This window comes from Varanus komodoensis, unplaced genomic scaffold, assembly GCF_004798865.1.
Source record: "Varanus komodoensis strain SLA01 unplaced genomic scaffold, ASM479886v1 scaffold132, whole genome shotgun sequence".
Classification (NCBI taxonomy): Eukaryota; Metazoa; Chordata; class Lepidosauria; order Squamata; family Varanidae; genus Varanus; species Varanus komodoensis.
Window position 1 is genome coordinate 168,207 of NW_025335381.1, and position 19,686 is coordinate 187,892.

Genomic DNA, 19,686 nt, shown 5'->3' on the forward strand with positions numbered 1-19,686 from the left:
TTCTGGGAATTGCAACCAATCCCACCCGGCCCCCCACGGAGCTGGACCGGCTTCTGCAGCAGCAGGTTCACGGCCACCCTGGAGGGCCATCCGTCCTTCCATCCTCCGAACTGCTCGGAGGTTCCCGGGGCATGGGGGAAATGAGCACGTTCCCCGGTCAGCGTGTCGGGAGAAGGCGGAAGGGCGGCCGCAGCATAGGCCCCCCACAGCCCAGGAGCCCCGCGGAGCTGGCCCTCCCCCTGGCATCCTGCTGCCCGCAATTCCTCCTGCTGCACGTGTAGCTAAACGAATAAGCGGGGAATAAAAGCCGGCAGAGAGAGAGAAACCCGCGTGTGTTTCTGATCAAGTCACTGTCATTCTTCAACTCACCCCCCTCCCCTTTAACGTTGTTCCTTGCAAATAGAAAGCTTCCCCCCTCCGCCCCCGCAGCCACCTCAGAAACAAAAATGGCCCCTTTCATCCCGATGTGTCAATGTTTGGAAACATCCCACTGAGGCAGAGAGCCGGGTGGCTCCGGGGCGGCCGGCCAGGCCGTGTATGCAGCACTCATTCCGTGAAAGAGGGCCAGGAAATGGCTTTGTGCTCGCTGGCCCCAAATGCCCGGCCTCGTCTCCCGAGGAGCCGATTGTCCGCCCGCTCACTGCCTGTCTGCCTCAAAGGGGCCGACGTCCCTTGCCCAGATCCAGGCCCCGCTGGCACGCCGGGCTTCCTCTTGGCCAGGTCGGTGCCGCCCAGCCTCTTGACCTGGGCGAGGGTGAATGTCCCTCCGGTCAAGATGATGGGCAGCGAAGGGGGCCCCCCGGAGCACCAGTCCCTGCAGGCAGAGCAGGGCTGTGCCGCTGCCGCCTCTCGAGTCCCCTCGCCTGACCCGGCCTCGGCTCACTCGGGTTTTCTGAGGCCTCCGGCTGAGTCATCAGAGATGGCTGAACTTCCCCCCGAAGCTGTCCATCAAAGCAGCCTCCCTTCAAGGCTTCCCCTCAAACTGTCAACTCCACTGTCCAAAAAGTGAAGAATGTTAGAGCTGCTCAGAAAGATGCAGCCCTCACCCCTATGGAGCATTTGGGCCCCATCCGGCGTGCAAACCAAAGGCAGCTTTCCCTTCCCTTTGTCCGTCCCTGGAAGCCGGCCGGCACTTCACCCCTGCCCGAAGAGGCGTCTGCTCTGCGGTGGGGGCGCCAAGGGGGGCCCAGCGTGGAGGGAGGGGGCGGAAGGAGAGCAGGCAGGAGCAGCCCGGGCTGGGAGCCTTTGTGTCCAGAAGAGAGCCAGTTCCGCCTCCAGTTCAGGACAGATTAACCTGCCGGACTCGGGCTGGCAGCGCCTGGAGGGGCTGGTGGAGGGGCTTGGGGGAACCCTCCGCACTCCCGTGCCGGCTGCCCCTCCTTTCTCCGCATGGCTCTGTGCCTCGCCAGACCTGCCTGCGACACCTGCCTGCTGCTCCTTATCTAGCTCAGCACCTGCGGTTATGAAACTGCAGCTGTCCGGGCCGTTGTGCTGAGCCCACAGCTCATCTGGCCTGGCGTGGCACCGAATCTGCCTTTTTAGCGGCCAAGGTTTTGCCGAGCGTCCTTCAGGGGCCTTGGCCTTCGTGCCAGTTCTTGTCCGGTGAGTGGGGTGGGGGCCCCAGAGCGCTGGCAATGGATCCGGTCCCTCTGCCATCACGGATTCAGAATCTGAGCTCCATCTGCCTTGGCAGCAAAGGCGCAGGAGATTTGGTTCCGCGTAACCTCATGCCCGGGACGCTCTCCAAGCAAATGTTTTGAAGGAAGAGGTTTGCAAAGGTACCCGAGGAAGCGGTGTGGGGGGAGCAAACGTGTCCACGGAGCCTGCCATGCATCACCCCGTGGGGCCAGGGGAAGCACAAGCCTGGAAGATGTCGGCAACCAGCCACATGTCTCTGGGAGCCTAGAGAGGCTACGGGGCCGTGGCCCCTTCGCCCAGGGGGCTCCCAGACCATGGGAAGCTGAGGTGGGTCTCCGGGGATTGGGGCCGTGGAGCCCAGTCTGCTCCTAAGCTGGTTCCCAGTCCTGGGACGCCCCTTCCCTGTAAGGGATGCTTTGTCAGTTCTGCCAAACCCCGGTCCCCTGCATGGGGGCCCAGCTCACCTACGGCTGGAACACGTTTCCTGCACCGTCCCCCACCACCAAGTCCTGGCAGCAGCTTCCACACAGAGGAGAGAAAAGAGGGGCCTTTCCAGTGTTGCCTAACTGCCTAACCCCCCCCCCCCCCCCCGCGCCCTGGTTCTGGGGGCCGAGCTGTGGGAGCCGTTCCTGGAGGCCTTCCGCCCTGCCCCACCAACACCTTTGCCTCTGCGGCTGGCCGGGTTCCGTGTGCTCGATGCGGCTCCCTCCTCTGCATCCACCCTGGCCGCCCACCGGCCCTGCGGGTCCGCAGCAGGGTGCGGCACAGAGCTGAGCAGAACGGGGCTCGGCGCTCCCCTCGCCGTGCGAGAGACAGAGAGAGAGAGAGAGAGAGCGGACAGCAGCAAACGTGGGCAAGGAGCTGAGCAGCTCCTCCCGTGGCCCTCTCGCCAGGCCAGCTGGAGCACCTGCCCAGGAAGGCTCAGCCGGCAGACGCCTCGAGAAAGTCTGTTCAGCTGAACGGCAACAAGGGGCACCCGCAGGCATCAGGGCCGGGGCTCTGCCAGCCGCAGCCGGCTCAGTCGGCCGGCCGGATCACTGCTCCGGACGGCCTTCCAGGAGTCGGGGCAAGGGCCCCTGCCTGGCCTGGCCTGGCCCACAGCCCGCGCACCCTTCCGGCTCTCGTTCTAACAGGAAGCGTCCGCTCTTTTTCCCAGGCCCCGGCATTCATCCGCACTCTCCTCCTCGCCCCCGTCGTCCACGCCTGATGAAAGGGCACCCAAAGCCCCGTTGCTGCTTCTCTTTGTGCGACAATCGAGTCTTTTCTCCGGCCTCCTGATAAGCAGAGAAAGACCGGCTCACTGAGGATGCCTTCCCACGAAATGCGGCCCTCCCAGCGGGGCGCTTATCGGCTCTGGGGAGCGAGGGAGGCTGCGCACCGGAGATGCAGCAGGCGGCGGCTTCGCGCCGGCTCCAGCGCAGGGCCGGCATTCGCGTGGAGGAAGCACAGCGAGCCATCCGCCCCCGCACCCTGCGGACTAAACGGCTCTAAGGACCACGTCGCGCCTGCGGATCGAAGCGCACACGTAGGAAAGGACGTGGCGTGTAGCTCCCTGGATGAGACCCGTGCCCTTGCACCCGCGCCGGGCATTCCTGCTGGACGGGGCGCCCAGCTAGAGCCATCTGCTCGTCCTGGAGTGGATGCGGGGAGGCCTGCCTCTTCCGGACCCGGTTCTCCTGGTTGCTTTCAGTCAAGCACCCCCCCCGCCCCCCAGCCCAGACGGCACAAAGCAGAGCACGAGAAGGGCCCCTGCACAACTACTGCCGGCTTTAAACATTAACTGCGTGTGCTTTGGCCTGCATTAATGAGGCGGAGCGCACCGCCTGGCAGTGGGTGAAAGTGTTCATGAAGGGCCACGCAAGGGGAGCACAGTGTGTGCCCGTCTCCCCCCACTGGGGACCCCCCCCGGCGGAGCGCTTCCCAGTGCCATCTCCGAACCGCCCGGCCTCACCAGCGAGAGACACTCCACCTGGGCGCGGCTGTGTGGCAAGGGGGCCGTCTGCCCTGTGAGACCTTTTCTCAGGTGGACTCCCCAACTCTCGCCCCCAGCTGCCCGGGCCTTGAGAGCTTGGCTAGGCACTTCTCCAGCCGGCTGCCCTCTGCTCATTCCCCGTGATCCCTGCTCCCTCTCCCCGAAACTGCAGGAGCTGCGGGAGGGCGCCGGCTGGGGGGGGGGGAGCTGCGGATCCCCTCCTCCTCCCTTGCAGAATCTCAGGCCCAAACTTTGGGAAAGCAGGAGGGGGTCAGCAGCCTGATTGTTGTTGAAGGCGCATGGTGGAGAGATGGGTCCAAGGCCCCCCAGCCCCCCAAGGCCTGCCATCCGGACCAGTCTTGAGAAAGATTCTGCCATCAGCACTGCAAAGCGAAACATCACGCAGCCTTCCTAGCCTCCAGCAAATTTGGTTAAACTGTAACCCTGCGTGGCTTGAAAAGATTACGCTGGAAATAGCTTTCTTCCCTCCGGGCAGCACAGTGGGACGCGGAACAAGAACCAGCTTGTTAAATCTTGTGTTTGAGCATCGAGGGGGCAAAGGGGGGCACGGAGGGCACAGCCGTGGGCTCGAGGGGCACCCAGCCCACCACCGCCACCTGCGTGCCGCTGGCCCTCCTGGAGCCGGGAGTCCTGCCTTGAGCGCAGCCGCTGGAGGAGCCGGCCTGGCCGTACCGCGAGGCGGCGAGGGAGCCGAACCGTCTCAGCAGAGGTCCTGGGGGTGCCTCCTCTCGGCCTCCCCCACCGCTTCCCTCCGTCCGAGGGTAGAGCTGCGCACGTCCCCAATCTGCCCCGGGCCCCCTAACCAGCCTGCTGCTCCCGGGGTACGGGGGGACCTTGCCCTGCGGAAGGGAAATGCGGTGTCCTGCGGAGAAGCTGCCCCCCATCCTCCGTGCCGTGAGCCCAATCCCTGGGGCAGGCCTGGCCAAAGCAGCAGGGAGGGCGAGGGGGGCGGGGGGTGCCCCACATCCCAACCGGGTCCTGCCCCTCCCTGCTCGCCCTCTGCACGACGCGGCGAGCGGGAGACTCTGCCGGGCCCCGGGCCCAACGGTGTCCACCGTGCCCTCACCCCGCAGCGGCGTCCCCGCCAAAGACCCCTGCCTCAGGTTCAAGCCAGCCGGTGGTGGCACAGGCAAAGGACGCCCGGTTCCGGCGAGGCCCCCGTGCCGCATCCAAGCGTCCGGCAGCGTTGCGTGAACATCACGGCTGCCCCACACGGTTCGTGGAAGGAAGCCTGGGCCGGGGGCCCCGCTTAGGGAAGCTCTCCGGGAAAGTCAGCCGCACTCCGGGCTGCAGGCTGCAGGGGGTGGGCAGCCGGGAGCCCTTGCTGTGCTCAGTCTTCGGCACCCTCTGTGTCTGAAGCCGGGCTGAGCAGTGGATAGATCAGGTTCTACACAGAGATGGCCAGATAACTCGCAGGCAGGCAGCCAGCCCCTTGGCGCCCCGCTGCTCCGGCGGCCCAGCAGGCCTCCGCTCCCGGGACGAGCGAGCCTGCCAAAGGCAGTCGCCTGCGGAAGCTCAGGAGCCCCGTGTGCTCCTGGGACGCGGTGTGTGTCCCTCAGGCGGGACCGGGAGCACCGGGACCCACAGCACGGAACGCCTTCCTGCTCTGCCGTTTGGGCAAGGGAGCTCAGATCCCTGCAAAAGGGCGGCCAGTGCCAGATTGGAGCCCGCGTCTCAAAGCAACGCATTCCCACCATCTCTGTCCCACGCCCCACTGAGGGGATGGCAGGCAACTCGGCCCCTTTGTGGAGGCCCACGTCCACGCAGCTGTGACAAGTCCCAACAGACGGAAGCCCACAAAATAGAAGAGAGTCCGATTATGCCGGCGCCGCACGCTGGAACGGAAGGCACTCGGCAAGCCAGGAAACACGGACGGAGCGCCCTGAACTCCATCCAGATGCCCTGCACTTGCATGGACCGGGGTGCCCCAAGACTCTCAGCCACTTGCGACGGCTCAGCCGCCCTGCCAGAAACGGCATCTCCACCTGCTGGCACAGGACGCTGCGGGCAGGGCCTGGCTGGCCCACGTGCCGGAGGTGGCCTTGGGCCGGCCAGAGCAGTCGGCACGGGCGGGCAGCAGCTGCTCCCCCAGTGTCAGACGGGGTGCCTTCCTGCCTCCCCGGGCGAGACTGCAGGGACCCAAATGGGGCAGGCGGGCAGGGGCTCCACCGGAGAGCGACGGGGCCTCCCCTCCTGCCGGCGGCAGGGCGCCCAGCTGGGCCCAGGAGGGCTGGACAGCTCCCCCGGCCTCTCCGCAGGCCTGGAGGCCAAGCGCTCCACTTCGGGTGAAGCCCCTGGCCAGTTCGGCGGGGGGCTGGTGGGGGGGAGGGAGACCGAGCTGAAAGCATGTGCCTGTTTTGCAGAGAGGGGACGAGACAGTGGCTCCATTGTGTGCCTGAAGCAGCGGGCCTGAATGAAGCTTCTGGGCGCACAAAAAGAGCTTTGACGAGCCAGCCCTCGTTAGTATGCGCGGAGCGGCCTCGCTCGCTTGCGCCCCCCCCCCACTCTGTGCCACCGGGAGGTGAGCTGCGCAAGAGAGGGGCGGGGGCAATGGAAGGGGTGGGCACGGGGCTGAGCCAGCCCTGGACTCCACGGGCTGCAGGAGGAGAATGGATGGATCTGGCCAGGATGGGGAGAAGCTGTGCCACAAAGCGTTCCTCCCGGGCTGAGCCCCAGGAGCCCCGGGAGCCCCCTGCCCTGCCCTGCCCTGCCCTGCCCTGCCCTGCCCTCAGGAAGAGCGAGGAAGGCCGAGGCCAGCAGCATGAGACGCTCTCCCGGAGCAGCCCCTCCCCTCCCCTCCCCTCCCCGCACGCAAGGAGTCATTCCTCACTTCCTAGAGATGCACCAATGCCAAAGACGCCCCGGGGAAGGTGCTCCGATCCCGATCCCGCCAAAGTTATGTGAGGTTTCCCAGGAATTCCTGCCGGGCCTTTCGCTTGCGGATGGATGCCCGGCCCGTGTCCACCCCCTGCCCGGCACGGGCGATGCCTGCTCAGCCTGCCCCAGCTCTGACCCTCCAGCGACCGTCCCCAGCGTGGGAAATGGGCGGCCTTCCATGGCCAGGTGTGAGGTCTGGGAAAGTCTGTTGCCCACCCTGCACCCCGGCCCCTCTTTCACCAGGTGAGCTGCACCAGGTGGGGAAACCTCGGCTCACAGACCAGGTGACGGGGCTGCCCTTTCTCGGAGCGGGGGCCGCGGGGGGGCCATTTCCCTCGGCCCTCCCATGCGCCGCACGCTCCTCCACCCGAGCCGACGTCTGTCTCGCTGGCCTGCCTTTTCCGCCCTTTCCCAGCTCTCCAGTATCCTCCTGGACAGGGATGCAAGCAGAAGCACGAGTGCTTTTTAATTGCCTCCGCATGCCCCAGGTGGATCTTTCCTTCTTAAATCTTCCACCACGACCCCAAGATCTCTGATCTTCTAGTTAATCACGTCCATTTCTGACCCACCACTTCAGACATCAAACAAATGCAGTAGTACACACACAGAAATGCCGCCTAATCTTCTCTTCCGTTGGCCATGCCTTGTGGGATTCTCCCCTCTTTTAATACACGGAAAGGACAAAGCACGTGGGAATCTGTCCAACTTTCCTCCCCACCCTCATACACAAGAAATACCACCTCCGTCCCAGAGAACTGCCCCGTCGGAAGGGGCGCTGCAGCCTGGCCAATCCACCAGCCAAGGCACTTGGGAAGTGCAAACCCGCTCAATCAATGCGTGCAGATGAGCCGATCACGTGGCCCCGTTTCGTGGCGGAAACAGCATTTCCACTCTTTGTTGCTTAATCCATGAAGACCTCAAATCCTCTGTCCGCAGAAGGACAAAGACACTTCAGAGACGCTTCCTCGGCCCCGGCGGTCAGCAGGGATCAGGGCGGCCCCCGTGCCCCGTTTCCCAGGGTCTCAGTTTCCCCATCGGCCAGTGTCCCCGCCTGGCGGAGCCTCAGGTAGGCCAGAGCAGGTGCGCCACTCTTGCGCACCTCCTCACAGCGTGCCGTGGGGAGGGCTGGAGGGGCCCACGCCCCCCCTCCCAGAAGCCGCTCCGGCCAAGTTCTCTCCTCGCACCATCGGTCAGCTTAGCTACCGTGGGCCCCCGGGCTGCGGCGCCTTGGAGATGTTTTCCTGCTCGGCGCTTGAGCCAAAATGAAGTTTAACATTCCTGCCTGGCACACACACACACACACACACACGTGCAAACACACACCGTGTTTTTGTCATCAAATACGTCAACATCTCGCGTTTGACATGAATTTCTGAGTGGGGCCATCAGAAAACATCTGGCAAAGAACCGCTGGCTAGGGACATGCAAGCTTCATGTGTCTTCTGCACCCTGGGTGCGTTTCCCTGGTCCGAACACCTTCACATCTCAGACCAAACGCTAACCAAGAATGTGGAAACAGATTTCGGCCCACCGAAGGCGTCCCGGGGCTGCTCGTCCCTTCTGGGCCCCTCCACCGAGCGGCCCTGGCCACACACCCCGCACCGCTGGGGGCTTGACCTCCACGCGGCGCCACAGGATGGCATCCACCTTGCATCCTGGCCCTGAATCTTCCTTTGTTTACCTTTCGTCCGCTCAGTGCCTTGGAAGGGCTTCCTTTAGAAAAGCGCCTCATAAAAGCTTCAGGACGTTCAATTCAGTCTTGGCTACTGCGGTGTACAAACCTGCGGGGTCTGGACAGTGCTGGCTGCCGGAAGCGGGGCCTCAGGTCAGCCGGGGTCCCATGGGGCAACGGACTCCCTCCTCCGATTCATCGTTTGCTGTTCTCTCCTCCCCTTGCGAGACCCCCGAGAAGCCGTACTAGCTTAGTTCTCCAAGTGCTTTGCTGAGCCCTGGAGAGCATCTTCCATTTTTTCTTTTTAAGAATGAATCCTCCGATTTCCATATTTATGTGACATACTCAGCTGGGAACATCAAGTCTAGCCTGCTGCACTCCGGAAAGCAAGGCTCGCACCGGTTGAAATACACGCCTCTAAGGAGCGGTTTGTGCGGAGATAAGCGGACGCCGCAGCACCAACTCCCCTCTCTCCCGCGCCTGCCTCACCTCCTCCTTCCCCCGCGGAGCTGCTCTGCCCCAGCAGTGGCTCCTGGGCCAAGTGCTTGCAAGGAGGCACCTGCCCCTCTCCGAGCCACACCTCCGGCCCCCTGCCCAAAGGGACCCCGGTGTGTCCGCAGGAACAGGCCGAACAGGCAGGGCGAGCTCAGTGGCGGAGGGTGGCATGCGTGGGAGCCTGCTTTACAGCCCCGCGCTCTCTGCAGAGCCCCTGCGTGGTCCCGCTCCGGAGGAATTCCAGCGCAACGGAGCAGGAGATCAGCCCCCACCGGCACACAGAACACCGGAACAGGGAGGTCCGCTGGCCAAAGGCCACACGTTTTCCCCATGCAACCGTGCGCCACGAGCCGGGAAGGACGTGGAACCTGGGAAAGAACCCTCTGCAAGGGGGTCGCGGGAAGCCTGAGAAAGCCGCTCAGCCGGGGCTGCTTGGAACGTGCCAGGGGAGAGAAAAAGGGGCTGCCGCAGCCGGACCGCAAAAGATGCCAGGAAAGGCCGTGTGCAGGGGGCTCCATCTGAGGCGTGGGCGCTGCGGGGTCTCACGCCCAGGCTGTCCTGGCCAGGAGGGCGTGTGCTGCCCGGCGGGGCAGTGAGCAGAGCGCCTCTCGCCCTGTCCCGCACCAGGCACGGCTCCCTCGGGGCGCGCAGGCCCACCCAGACCCAGCTGGGGGCCCCGCAGGGGTGGTGGGGGCACGCAGGTGGGTGTCGAGGAGCTAGCGGTCCGCCGCCTCCCCCAGCCCCCGCGTTGCCCAGGTGGCTCTTACCGTGAGTGCGGAGAGGGCCCGAAGAGCCGGACGGACGGGGGCTGAGCCGGCGCTTCTGCGCAGGGTCCCTTCCCTGCGCGCGGACTTTCCCACGCCCCGAGCACAGGGATGCCGGCCGCAGGCGCTGCTGCCTGGGGAGGGGAAGCGGGCTGCTGGGCACCTGGGTGCTCAGCTCCCACTGTCGGCCGAGGGCTGCCCTGCTCCGGCCGGCCGAGGCTCCCCCATCGAGCTCTGCCTCCCTTTCGCTCTCCTCCTCTTGGGAAACTTTGCCCAAGTTCAATTGAATGAAAGGATTATTTTTTAAAAGGAGGGGGTGGAAGAGGGAGGTGATTGACACCCTGGGGGGCCTATGGGCGAGCAGCAGGGGCGAGGACAATCGGCCAGCCGAGGCAGGGGGAGGAGCTGGCGGGGGGGGTAGAAAGGCCGGCGGGCGGGAGGGGAAGGGGCACCGGGAGGGGGCAGGGGCGGGTGAGGGTGCGTGGCGAGCTGGGACCCGGCCGCCAAAGGTCGGCACGCCAAGGGCCACCAGCACGGAGAAAACAGGCACAGGAGGCGGGGAGGGGAGCCGATCTCCGTCCCGCCAAGAGCCGGCCGGAGTTAAAGTGCCATGAAGGCGGTCAGAGCGACCGCTCGCCTGTGGCCGGCGCTTCAGGAGGTGGCGTCATGGCAGGAGGGCCCGCACAGGTGGATCTCTGGGCATGTGCAAAGCCCGCAGCCTCGCGTGCCCGTCGGCTCCTCCGGAAGACCCAGCTGGCTTTGCAAAGGAGCCTGGCTGCCGCACTGCGTCTGGGTCGGGGGAACGTCTACACGGGTCACCAACCAGGGTGGAAGCTGCGCTCGCTTTTGCAGCCCGATACGCCTAATCGAGCCCAGTCCCGTACGAGGAGCCACGGAAAGCAGGCCCACGAGTCCCGGCACTTGGCCGTAAGCGCACCAGGCCTTGGCCTTGGTTGCTGGGTGAGCCAACGGCTTGCTGTGGGAAGGAGCGGAGCTGCGGCACCAGCCTCAGCCTGGCCTACGAGGGCGGCCGCTGCAGGCCTTGCCGGCCAGACCGGCGGGAGTGGAGCCCGCGTGTTCGAGGGGTCGCGTGCCCCTGCCTGGGAGGTCCAGGCAAGCGCGGCGGCTGACCTCTCACCTTGCGCTGGGCTTCGCAGAGGCATCTCCTGGGCAGGGATGGAGACTCGACAGGTGCCACGCCTGCCCCGGCCGTGGGAGCCTCCCCGGGGTCTCCGCAGATGCCCTTGGACGTCCACCGGGGCCACGGCTCCACTGCCGGAACGTGCCGTCACAGCATGACGCCGTCCCATCCGCCTGTCTCGGACGCAGAGAAACTGGCGTGATTTTAGGCAAGACAATGCAAACGTTGTAGTAGGCCTCCGCTAGAGCAAAGTTACGCATTTTGTGGTTTTCCTGATTTCTAAAGACTTTTGGTGCTGAACTTTAATGCGATTGTTTGGGAGTGCCCAGGAGCATAAATACCTTGACAAGGCAGTTAGCTTCTTGGCTGCTCTCCCCGTCCTCCAGGTTTCAGCGTTCGCTCCCACCTAACCCCCTTGCCCTGCCCTGCTCTGCTCTGCTCTGCTCTGGTTTAAACTTCAAGGACTGATCTGTCGCTTGTCCATGCGAGTCCCCAATGAACAATGTCCTTTTCTGATTGATGGGATGGATGGATCAATCGATCGATCGATCGACTGACACCAGTCCCACCCCTTTGTTCCGTCACCTGAAGGGCAAAATGATCTTTTGTACCCCGGCTGCTTCCGGGGTACAAAGATTCTGCCCCTTTGGCGGCTTCCAGGTCAACACCGCTTTGGCGTGATGGATCGATCACCTCCCAAGCAACCCCCCGTCGAGAGGGGCCCTCGGCTCTGCCTTCCTGGGCCGTCCCCACTCCCATCGCAACTCTGCTCTCGAAGGGAGGAAGCACACAGGCAATGAATACCTTGGATCATGTGCACCGAGCCAGACTAGAAAGGCAGACCTCTCATTTCAAGCATTTCAGGGGGGCTTCCAATCTTGAGATGACGGCTGCCCCAGACAATGGGTCGAGCGGTCTACCACGGGCTATTAGGCCAGTGGGCAAGGTGCTTGGAAAGGGGTGGAAGGGAGCCTGCCTGTGGTTTTGTGTGTGGGGGGGGGGAGGAAAGGGCTGCAGGGGGGCTACCCTGATTGGCTGCCACTGGAAAGCGATCACTGGACTTGATGCCCCACCAGTCCCGATTCTGTTATCATTATCATTCCTCCATTTTATCCTCACAACAGGCCAGTAAGGCAGGCACTGCTGGGCCCAAATCCCCTGTGAGCTTTGGGATCTCTCAGCATCCACCCCACCGGCTCTCCGTGATGGGGAGGGATGGATCCTGCAGCCCCGAGGCAGGCAGGCAGCCTGTGAGCTCCGCGCGGCGGGAGCGCGGCGCCGGCCCAGCAGTCCAACGCGCGTGCCAAAGGGCTGCCCAAGGGGCAGGCTCGCCGCGAGCAGAAGGGCAGCCGGGAGGGGGCCGGCCAGGCCTCCCTGCCAGGTGCTTCCGTGCTGGGCTGGCTCCCCTCCGGGCCGTGGGGCAGCCCAGAGCAGCTCTCGGCACGGAGCCTGCAGGACCAGGGCCCCGCCGGGCAAATGCAGGTCAGGAGCCCCTCCCCGAGGCTCCTCGCGCCCCGGGGTGACAGGGCCGGGGCAGCCGGTGGAGGTTCCACCATGCCTCGCCCCACAGCCACCCTGTGCCCACACAGCAGCCTCTCCCCCTCCTTTTCTCCCCCACTTCCCCATGGACTCCAGGCAGCTCTGTCAAGAAGGATCCCTGTCAAAGCGCCCGGGATCCGAACTGATCCGGAGGGGGCAGTCTGTGGCCACGGGTTTGTGCCGGCTGCAGGCGAGCAAGGCTGGCTTTCGCTGAGACAAGCAAAACTCCCCTCCCCACGGCTCAGCTGAAAAAACAAGACAGCCCTTGTCCTTCGCCTCGCCTCGCGTGTGGATTTCTCGCCAAGCCGGTGCCGCAGAGAGAGGCCCCTTGTCCAGGGAGCCGCAGCGATCTCCACTCGGTCGTGCAGAAGCAGCTCTTGACCCCGCTGCTCTTCCGTGGTTGAAAAGGAGGGCCAAGCACCTGCCCACACTGGGCGCTGGAAAGAGAGGCAGGTCCTCCCTGCGGGCGGGAGAGGCCTTGCCCGTCTCCAGGGCAGCTTAAACGCGAGGGAGGCTGCCCAGCCTCATGAGCATACGCAAAAGCCGGGCTGTTGCCAGGGGAGGCGTGATGGGGCAGGTGTCGAGGAGCCACCCCCAGCTAGGCCGGCTGGTAAGAGCCCCGGGTTCCCGCCTCGTAGAAACACAGAAGCAGAGCGAGTCAGAAGGGGCCTCCTGGGCCACCTAGTCTGACCCCCGGCTCCAGCGAGCTCTGCTCAGGACACACCTACCATCTCCACCACCACCGCCGTGGCGTTTGCCGGCCTCTCCCTCTGTCTGCCAGCCGAGCGAGGAGTGGCACGGAAGAGGTCCCGAATTGCACCGGGGAGGTAGGCGGGCATCGGTCTTCTGGCCAGGCCAAGGGAGCCATGGAGCTTCGCAGCTGAGCTACTGTTTCGGCCAGGGAGAGCGCAGCCCAAACCCAGCCCCAGCCCCAGCCCTCCCCACCTCGCTGCAATGGCACGGAGGGGAACAGCTCCTGCACCCGACACGACCGGGACCCCTCGCCTTTGGCTCCGGCTTGTGGGCCAAAATACCCGGATCTGCCCTCTTTGCGCTGAAGCAGCCCCACTCCTGCCCACCCGCCCTCCCTCCCCCAGGCCAGTCTGGCGCTCCCCGGCCACCCAGCTCCCCCAGTTCCTAACGGGGGCCACTCCAGGCCCACCCAGACCACACGGACACATCGGCTGGTCCCAGCGGCTTGGCCTGCTTTTGCACAGGCGGTCCGAAATTGGGGGCACCAGAGCTCGAAAACCCACAGTTGCCAGCAAAACGTGACAGAGGCGGTGGCCGTTGCGTTTATGTGGCCATGCTTCCTCAGGCAGGGAATCCGGGCTGCTCACAAGCCCCCCCCCCCATTTTATCCTGTGACGTAGGCTAGGCTGAGAGGCAATGGCTACCCAAAGCCACCCAGGGAGGCCACGGCCCGAGTCCCAATCCTACTGCGGTGCTCACACGCTCTGTGCTCGCTTTTGACATCCTCAGAACTCTTGGGAGGAAGAAAATCGCTCTGGAATGAGAACAGGTCGTAGGCGGATCCCGTGTAGCGACCCAAGGCCACGACCCACCCGGGGCACCGCTCCCTGGGCACGTGGCCATCTGGCAAGCAGCTGCCCTCCACAGATCTCTCTCAGATCCTTCTAAGCATCTTGTGGCAAGAAGTTCCACAGGTTAACCATCCGCGAGAGGGAAAAGGACTCTTTGCTTGGACCTGAACTCCCTGTCCCGGCAAGAGAAAGTGGGGGCAGAAATCTCCCCCCACATCGTTCCCGAGCTCCGGGTCTGCTCCTCCTCAGCGCGCCCCTTCCTCACACTCAGAGAAAACAGCACAAGCCGCCACGTGATGGGAGGGGCCGCCCCATTCGCATTAATAACAATCCATCCGTAATCCCGGCAAGCTTTTCGGGGGGCCAGGAGCCCCTTCCTTTTGCTGGCCCTTTTCTGATCACGTTGGATGGGGGTCCTGGGGGCATTTAGCTGCAATGATTGGCGGCCTATTAGCCCTGCCCAGACGCCCCCCCCCCCCCCGTGCGTGCCGGCTTCTTCATCGCCGCCTGGAGCCCCGACTGGCCGGGCTGAGCGAGGCTCGTCTTGCGTCTTGTGAGCTGCCCGCCCGAAATATCTCAGAAGATCGGCTGCCCTGCGAGGGCACGCGCCCGGCCGCCCGCTCGCCCTGCGGCAGCGATGCCCGGCCCCCGGCCCCCCGGCCCGGCCTGCATCGCCCCTTCCGGAGGAGCCGGAGCCGGAGCCGTCCCGCTGAGCATCCCCGCCGGAGGACATCCAGCCCGGTTGCCGTGGCGACGGCAGGGAAGCAAGGGCGCCTGGGAAGGGGGGTCGGACGCATATATAGGCGAGGCCGGAGCTGCGGCTAAATTTAGGCGCAGGAGGCAGCGGCCCGTCGCCTGCACGCCCGCGCCGGGGGATGGCCCGCGGGCCCCGGGCGCCATGGGCGGGCCGCCGCTGAGCCCCCCACGTGCCACGCCGCCTTCAGCACCACCAGGTGAGGACAGCTCCGGCCCGGCCAGCGGCGCTGGGGGGGGGGGGCGGCCCCGCTGGCGATCGGCCCACCGCTCGCCCAGCGCGTCCCCCTCTCGCAGCCGCCCCACGGCAGGCGGCCAGGGGGCGGCATGGGAAGGGCGGGGGGGCGGAGCCGGAGGCCCCCTCGGGACCGGAGGCTTGGAGACAGCCCCGCCGGGGTCTCATCCCCACAGCCGCTGCCCGTGCGGGGGGAGGGGAGCCGGCGGAGGGGAGGAGTGATCTGGGGAGGCTGCCCTAGGGGGCTCGCCATCTGAGCAGCCCCCCTCGCCAGCACATCCGCGCCCCGCAAAGTGGGACAGGCTGAGAGGGAGGCTGAGTGGGGGGACCAAGGAATTCCAACTTCCGGGGGGTTGGGACTTGCGGAAGCAGGTGAGCATGTGGCCCGCTCTTCCATTTATGCTGACACCGACCCTGGGCCGTGGGGGAGTCCAAGCCCCACTTAGTGGGGCCACGGGGGACCTGGGCGCAGGCCAAATGCCCCAAACCCACCCACGCACCCACCCGCGGCTGGGGAGCCCTGGGGAAGCCTCCTGGTGCCTTCGCGGCTTGTGCCCCCTCCCCAGGAGCCTGCGGAGGACGGGCCAGAGCTCCAGGCGGGTCCCCCAGGGACCGGCCACCAGCCAGAGCCTCTGGGCACCAGGCGCCTGTGGCACTGGCAGCCTCTGGAGGGCACGGCACAGGGAGGGCTGCCACCGGCGCCTGGTGCCCTTGCCCCTCCCCTGCTGCCCCCCAGGGCTTCCTCCGGGACAGAGCACCCAGCAAGGGTGCAGCGGGGGCAGGCGGCCCCCCCGCAGGGAGCCGGGGCAGGCGGCGCTGCTGCGTCGGGCAAGGGCAGGCCATGATTCACAGGGCTATTTTTGCGTCGGAGTGGGTGTTTCTTAGAAAGGCCCTGGGGCGGGGGAAGCTCCGCCAGGCAGCTCAGAGGGGTGAACCCGGCTCTGCGAGAGCGGGAGCAAGGGGGTCTGTCCAAGTTCCTTTGGGCTGGATCTCGGGAAGGCAGCCCTGAAAGTCCGAGCGCCCAGGTTCGAGCGGCGCCTGGCTTGGCCCGCCGCCCTGGGGGCTGGTGTGCGGAGGGCAAGGGGCGGACGTGGCCGCAGCGATGGCCACGAGGAATCGAGGCCACGGGGGAGGGCCCCTGCGCAGGGAAAGCCGTCCCCGTGGCCACTCCTGCGGTGCCCGGCTGTGCTGGGCTCGGGCCCGCCGTGGGTTCTGCTCCCGAGGCCTGCGGCGGGGGGGCTGTGAGCCCCCCACCCCCCGAGAATATCCCCCGTGTGCACCGCCTCCCTCATGGGTGTTTGCCTCTCACCATCCAGGAATAGATCTGGCCACCCGCTCCAGAGCCTGCCGGGGAAAGGGCTGCCTGGAGCTGCGCTTGGCAGGCCGCCTCCCCGCACCCACCTGGGGGCCTTGGACCCACAAGGCGGGGGGGTGAGCCGGGTATTTCTGCAGTGCCGTTGGCCCCTTTCCCGCTCCACCAGGGGTACCGGATGGCCTGGGGGGGCAGGATCAGTGGCGCAGTGGGTGTGGGAGGGTTGCGGGGGGGTCCCTTGGCAGGGCTCCATTGACGAGCCAGCGAAACAAAGCTACCCTGCTGTATCCTGGGGACTCGAGTCTCCTGGGGAGCATGGGGGGGGTTGTCCCATCTGCCTGGTTCAGCAGACATGCAAGCAAGCCCCCCTGTGACCTCCTGATTGCTGGGGGCGACGCTCCACAGAACTGGGGGATGCTCCATCAGGTAGGCCGGGCTCTAGCCATGCTCCCGTCCCGAATCTAGTCTGGGGAAACCGATGCCACATTCCTTCCGCTGGCCTGACGGGGCCACAAGGCTCTGGCATAACCACCCCCCCCCCGCCCGGGATGGCGTGGGTGATGGTGTGGAGGAGGCTTCCCGGGCCCTACGTTGGCCTGGAAGGCATCGGCAGGTGGGTGCCTCTCACAGCCGCCCTCCGTGCCCCGTGCGGGCCCCAGTCGGGTCTGAGTCTGCAGCGAGTGTGGCAGTCCCTGCCCTTGAGCAGCAGCCGCAGTTCTGACGCTCTGCGCAGGCCCCCCGAGACGGAGACCTCGAACTTGCCCTTTGCTCAAAACCAGCACAAAAATCCACCCCGGAACACCCAGACGTGGCCGGAAGACGCAGGGACAGGGCTGCTGTGACTTTGTGCAACCCCCGCCCCCGGGCCGATGCCAGATGCGCCACCACTGGGGCACCAGCACGGTGCACTTGGGATGCCAGAAGCTTCCCTGAGGTGCGTGCCAGTGCCCATCGGCCCCATCCGACAGGGCCAATGCCAGGCAGGAAATCCACCCGGACGCCCTGCACTCGGCTATGGAGCAGGCCCCCTACCCAGGCTGCAGGCCCCGCTTGCGCTCAGGCAAACATCTCCTTGAAAACATGTAAAGATCACGCAGATGCTGGAACTGGAAGCCAAGAAAACTGCAGCCCTTTTCATGGGTACGTCCGAAGGCAGCAGGGCTGAACAGCAGCCGATTCCCGCAGCCCAGCCACCGTGTCCCCCACTGGAGAACTGGCACCCTCCTCAGCCCCCCTTCCTCGCCCTCTCTCTCTCCTTTTCCTTTCTTTCTCACTCTGCTTCTGTTAGTCTGGACATGCTCAGGGCAGGCATGTCATGAGCAGAGCCAGCTGGAGCCGGGGGTCAGACTAGATGGCCAGGAAGGTCCCTTCCAACTCGCCCTGTTTCCATGTTTCTCTGCAGATGCGAAGGAGCCGCGCCGGCCCCCCAGGAGCTAAGATGGCGAAAGAGAACGCGGCGCTCTCCGCCCTCCCCGAGACCCCCGTGTCCAAGGCCAAGGCAGGGCTCGCCTCCCGCCCGCCCAAGTCCACGGCCCTGAAGCGCCTGGGCGAGGAGCCCGAGGAGCCCGAGAAGCGGCGGGGGCGCCAGCGGTACGTGGAGAAGGACGGCAAGTGCAACGTGCAGCACGGGAACGTGCACGAGACCTACCGCTACCTGACCGACATCTTCACCACCCTGGTGGACCTCAAGTGGCGCTTCAGCCTGCTGGTGTTCATCCTGGCCTACGCCGTCACCTGGCTCTTCTTCGGCCTCATCTGGTGGCTCATCGCCTACTGCCGGGGCGACCTGGAGCACCTGGGCGACGACGCCTGGACGCCCTGCGTCAACAACCTGAACGGCTTCGTCTCGGCCTTCCTCTTCTCCATCGAGACGGAGACCACCATCGGCTACGGGCACCGCGTCATCACGGACAAGTGCCCCGAGGGCATCGTGCTGCTGCTGCTGCAGGCCATCCTGGGCTCCATGGTCAACGCCTTCATGGTGGGCTGCATGTTCGTCAAGATCTCCCAGCCCAACAAGCGGGCCGAGACGCTGGTCTTCTCCTCGCACGCCGTCATCTCCCTGCGGGACGACCGCCTCTGCCTCATGTTCCGCGTGGGCGACCTGCGCAACTCGCACATCGTGGAGGCCTCCATCCGGGCCAAGCTGATCAAGTCCAAGCAGACGCAGGAGGGCGAGTTCATCCCGCTCAACCAGACGGACATCAACGTGGGCTTCGAGACGGGCGACGACCGCCTCTTCCTGGTCTCGCCCCTCATCATCAGCCACGAGATCAACGAGCAGAGCCCCTTCTGGGAGGTCTCCAAGGAGCAGCTCAGGAAGGACGAGTTCGAGATCGTCGTCATCCTGGAGGGGATGGTGGAGGCGACAGGCAAGTGCAGTTTCCTGGCTCGGGGGCCCTGCCCCCCACTTCTTCTGCCCCCCCGGGCGCCCCCTTGGCCTGGGGTCCCCGGTGGGGCTCCTGGCAGCCCTGCCCCCCGACCACCTACCTTCGTGCGGCTTCCCCTCCCTTCGAAAGGCCAGGGCGCCCCTCCCGGCACCAGCTCCCCGGTCCCAGGGCCCGCCCTGGCTCGCTGCCCCCCAACTATGGAAGAGCCCCCAGAGAGATTCACCCAGCACTGGCTCTCTTGTCTCTTCAGTGGCAGGTGAAGAGGCTTCTTTTCTCAGTCCTCAATTGTTTATTTTTGATAGCTGGGGTTCTGCTTACTTAGTTACAAGTATCAACAGTAATATTTTCAATGTGGTTTTTAACTGGTTTTCTGGTTATTTATAGTATTTTACTGCAAGTGGCCTAGGATTAGCGGGCAGCACGTGAATTCAAAAGCAAACAAACAAACGAACGAATACATATAACGTGGGGTTACATAAGCCGGCTGCCGGTGCTGCGTCCATCGCCACAGCGACCGGCCGGGATGCTGCTCGGGGATGGAGACGCGGCCCACGAGGGCAGGGACCCCAGGGGCAGCCGCGGGGGGGGGGGGGGGACGCGGCCCGGCCGGCCTCTCTGGGCAGGGCTCCAGGGATGCCGCCAGTGGGGCTGGCAAGGAAGCCGGCCCCGAACGAGCCCCCCGCCCTGCGGCTGCCATCTCTCCTGTCTCCTGCACAGGGATGACGTGCCAAGCACGGAGCTCGTACCTGGTGGACGAGGTGCTGTGGGGGCACCGCTTCATGTCCGTCCTGTCCCTCGAGGACGGCTTCTACGAGGTGGACTACAACAGCTTCCACCTGACCTTCGAGGTGCCCACCCCCAGCTGCAGCGCCCGGGAGCTGTGCGACGCGGCGGCTCGCATGGACGCCCACCTGTACTGGTCGATCCCGAGCCGGCTGGACGAGAAAGTGGAAGACGGGACTGAGGAGAAGCAAGAGGGAGTGGAAGATGGGCCGGAGAAGGACGGGGAAGTGGACGATGGGGCGGAGGAGAAGCGCGAGAAAGCCGACGATGGGCCGGAGGGCGGCACGGCGAGGAACGGCAACCTCACCAGCCTGGAGAGCGAGTCCAAGGTGTAACTCCACTGCCGGAGGGCGAGCTGGAGAGGCGCTCGGCTGGGGCTCAGCGAGGCAAGCAGCTGGGGCCTGGCCCCACTCCGGCTTCCTGGCACCTGCGGGGAGCCGCCTGGCCTGGCCCCAGGTGTGGAAGCGAAAGGTGTGATTTGCGTCAGCAGAGGGGCAAGGGACTGGGCCGTGCGCAGGAAAGACAACTTTCGAGAGGCAGACTGCAGGCC

The 19,686-nt window shown here is 65.4% G+C and overlaps 1 protein-coding gene across 1 annotated transcript; it reads left to right on the forward strand.

The window, feature by feature from the left end:
- Window positions 1-17,401: 17,401 nt before the first annotated feature.
- On the forward strand, window positions 17,402-19,471 carry KCNJ9 (potassium inwardly rectifying channel subfamily J member 9). Its single transcript, XM_044422631.1, has 2 exons — window positions 17,402-18,335; window positions 19,071-19,471. The coding sequence occupies exons 1-2, from the start codon at window positions 17,402-17,404 to the stop codon at window positions 19,469-19,471; spliced, it is 1,335 nt and encodes a 444-aa protein (XP_044278566.1).
- The last annotated feature ends 215 nt before the right edge of the window (window positions 19,472-19,686 follow it).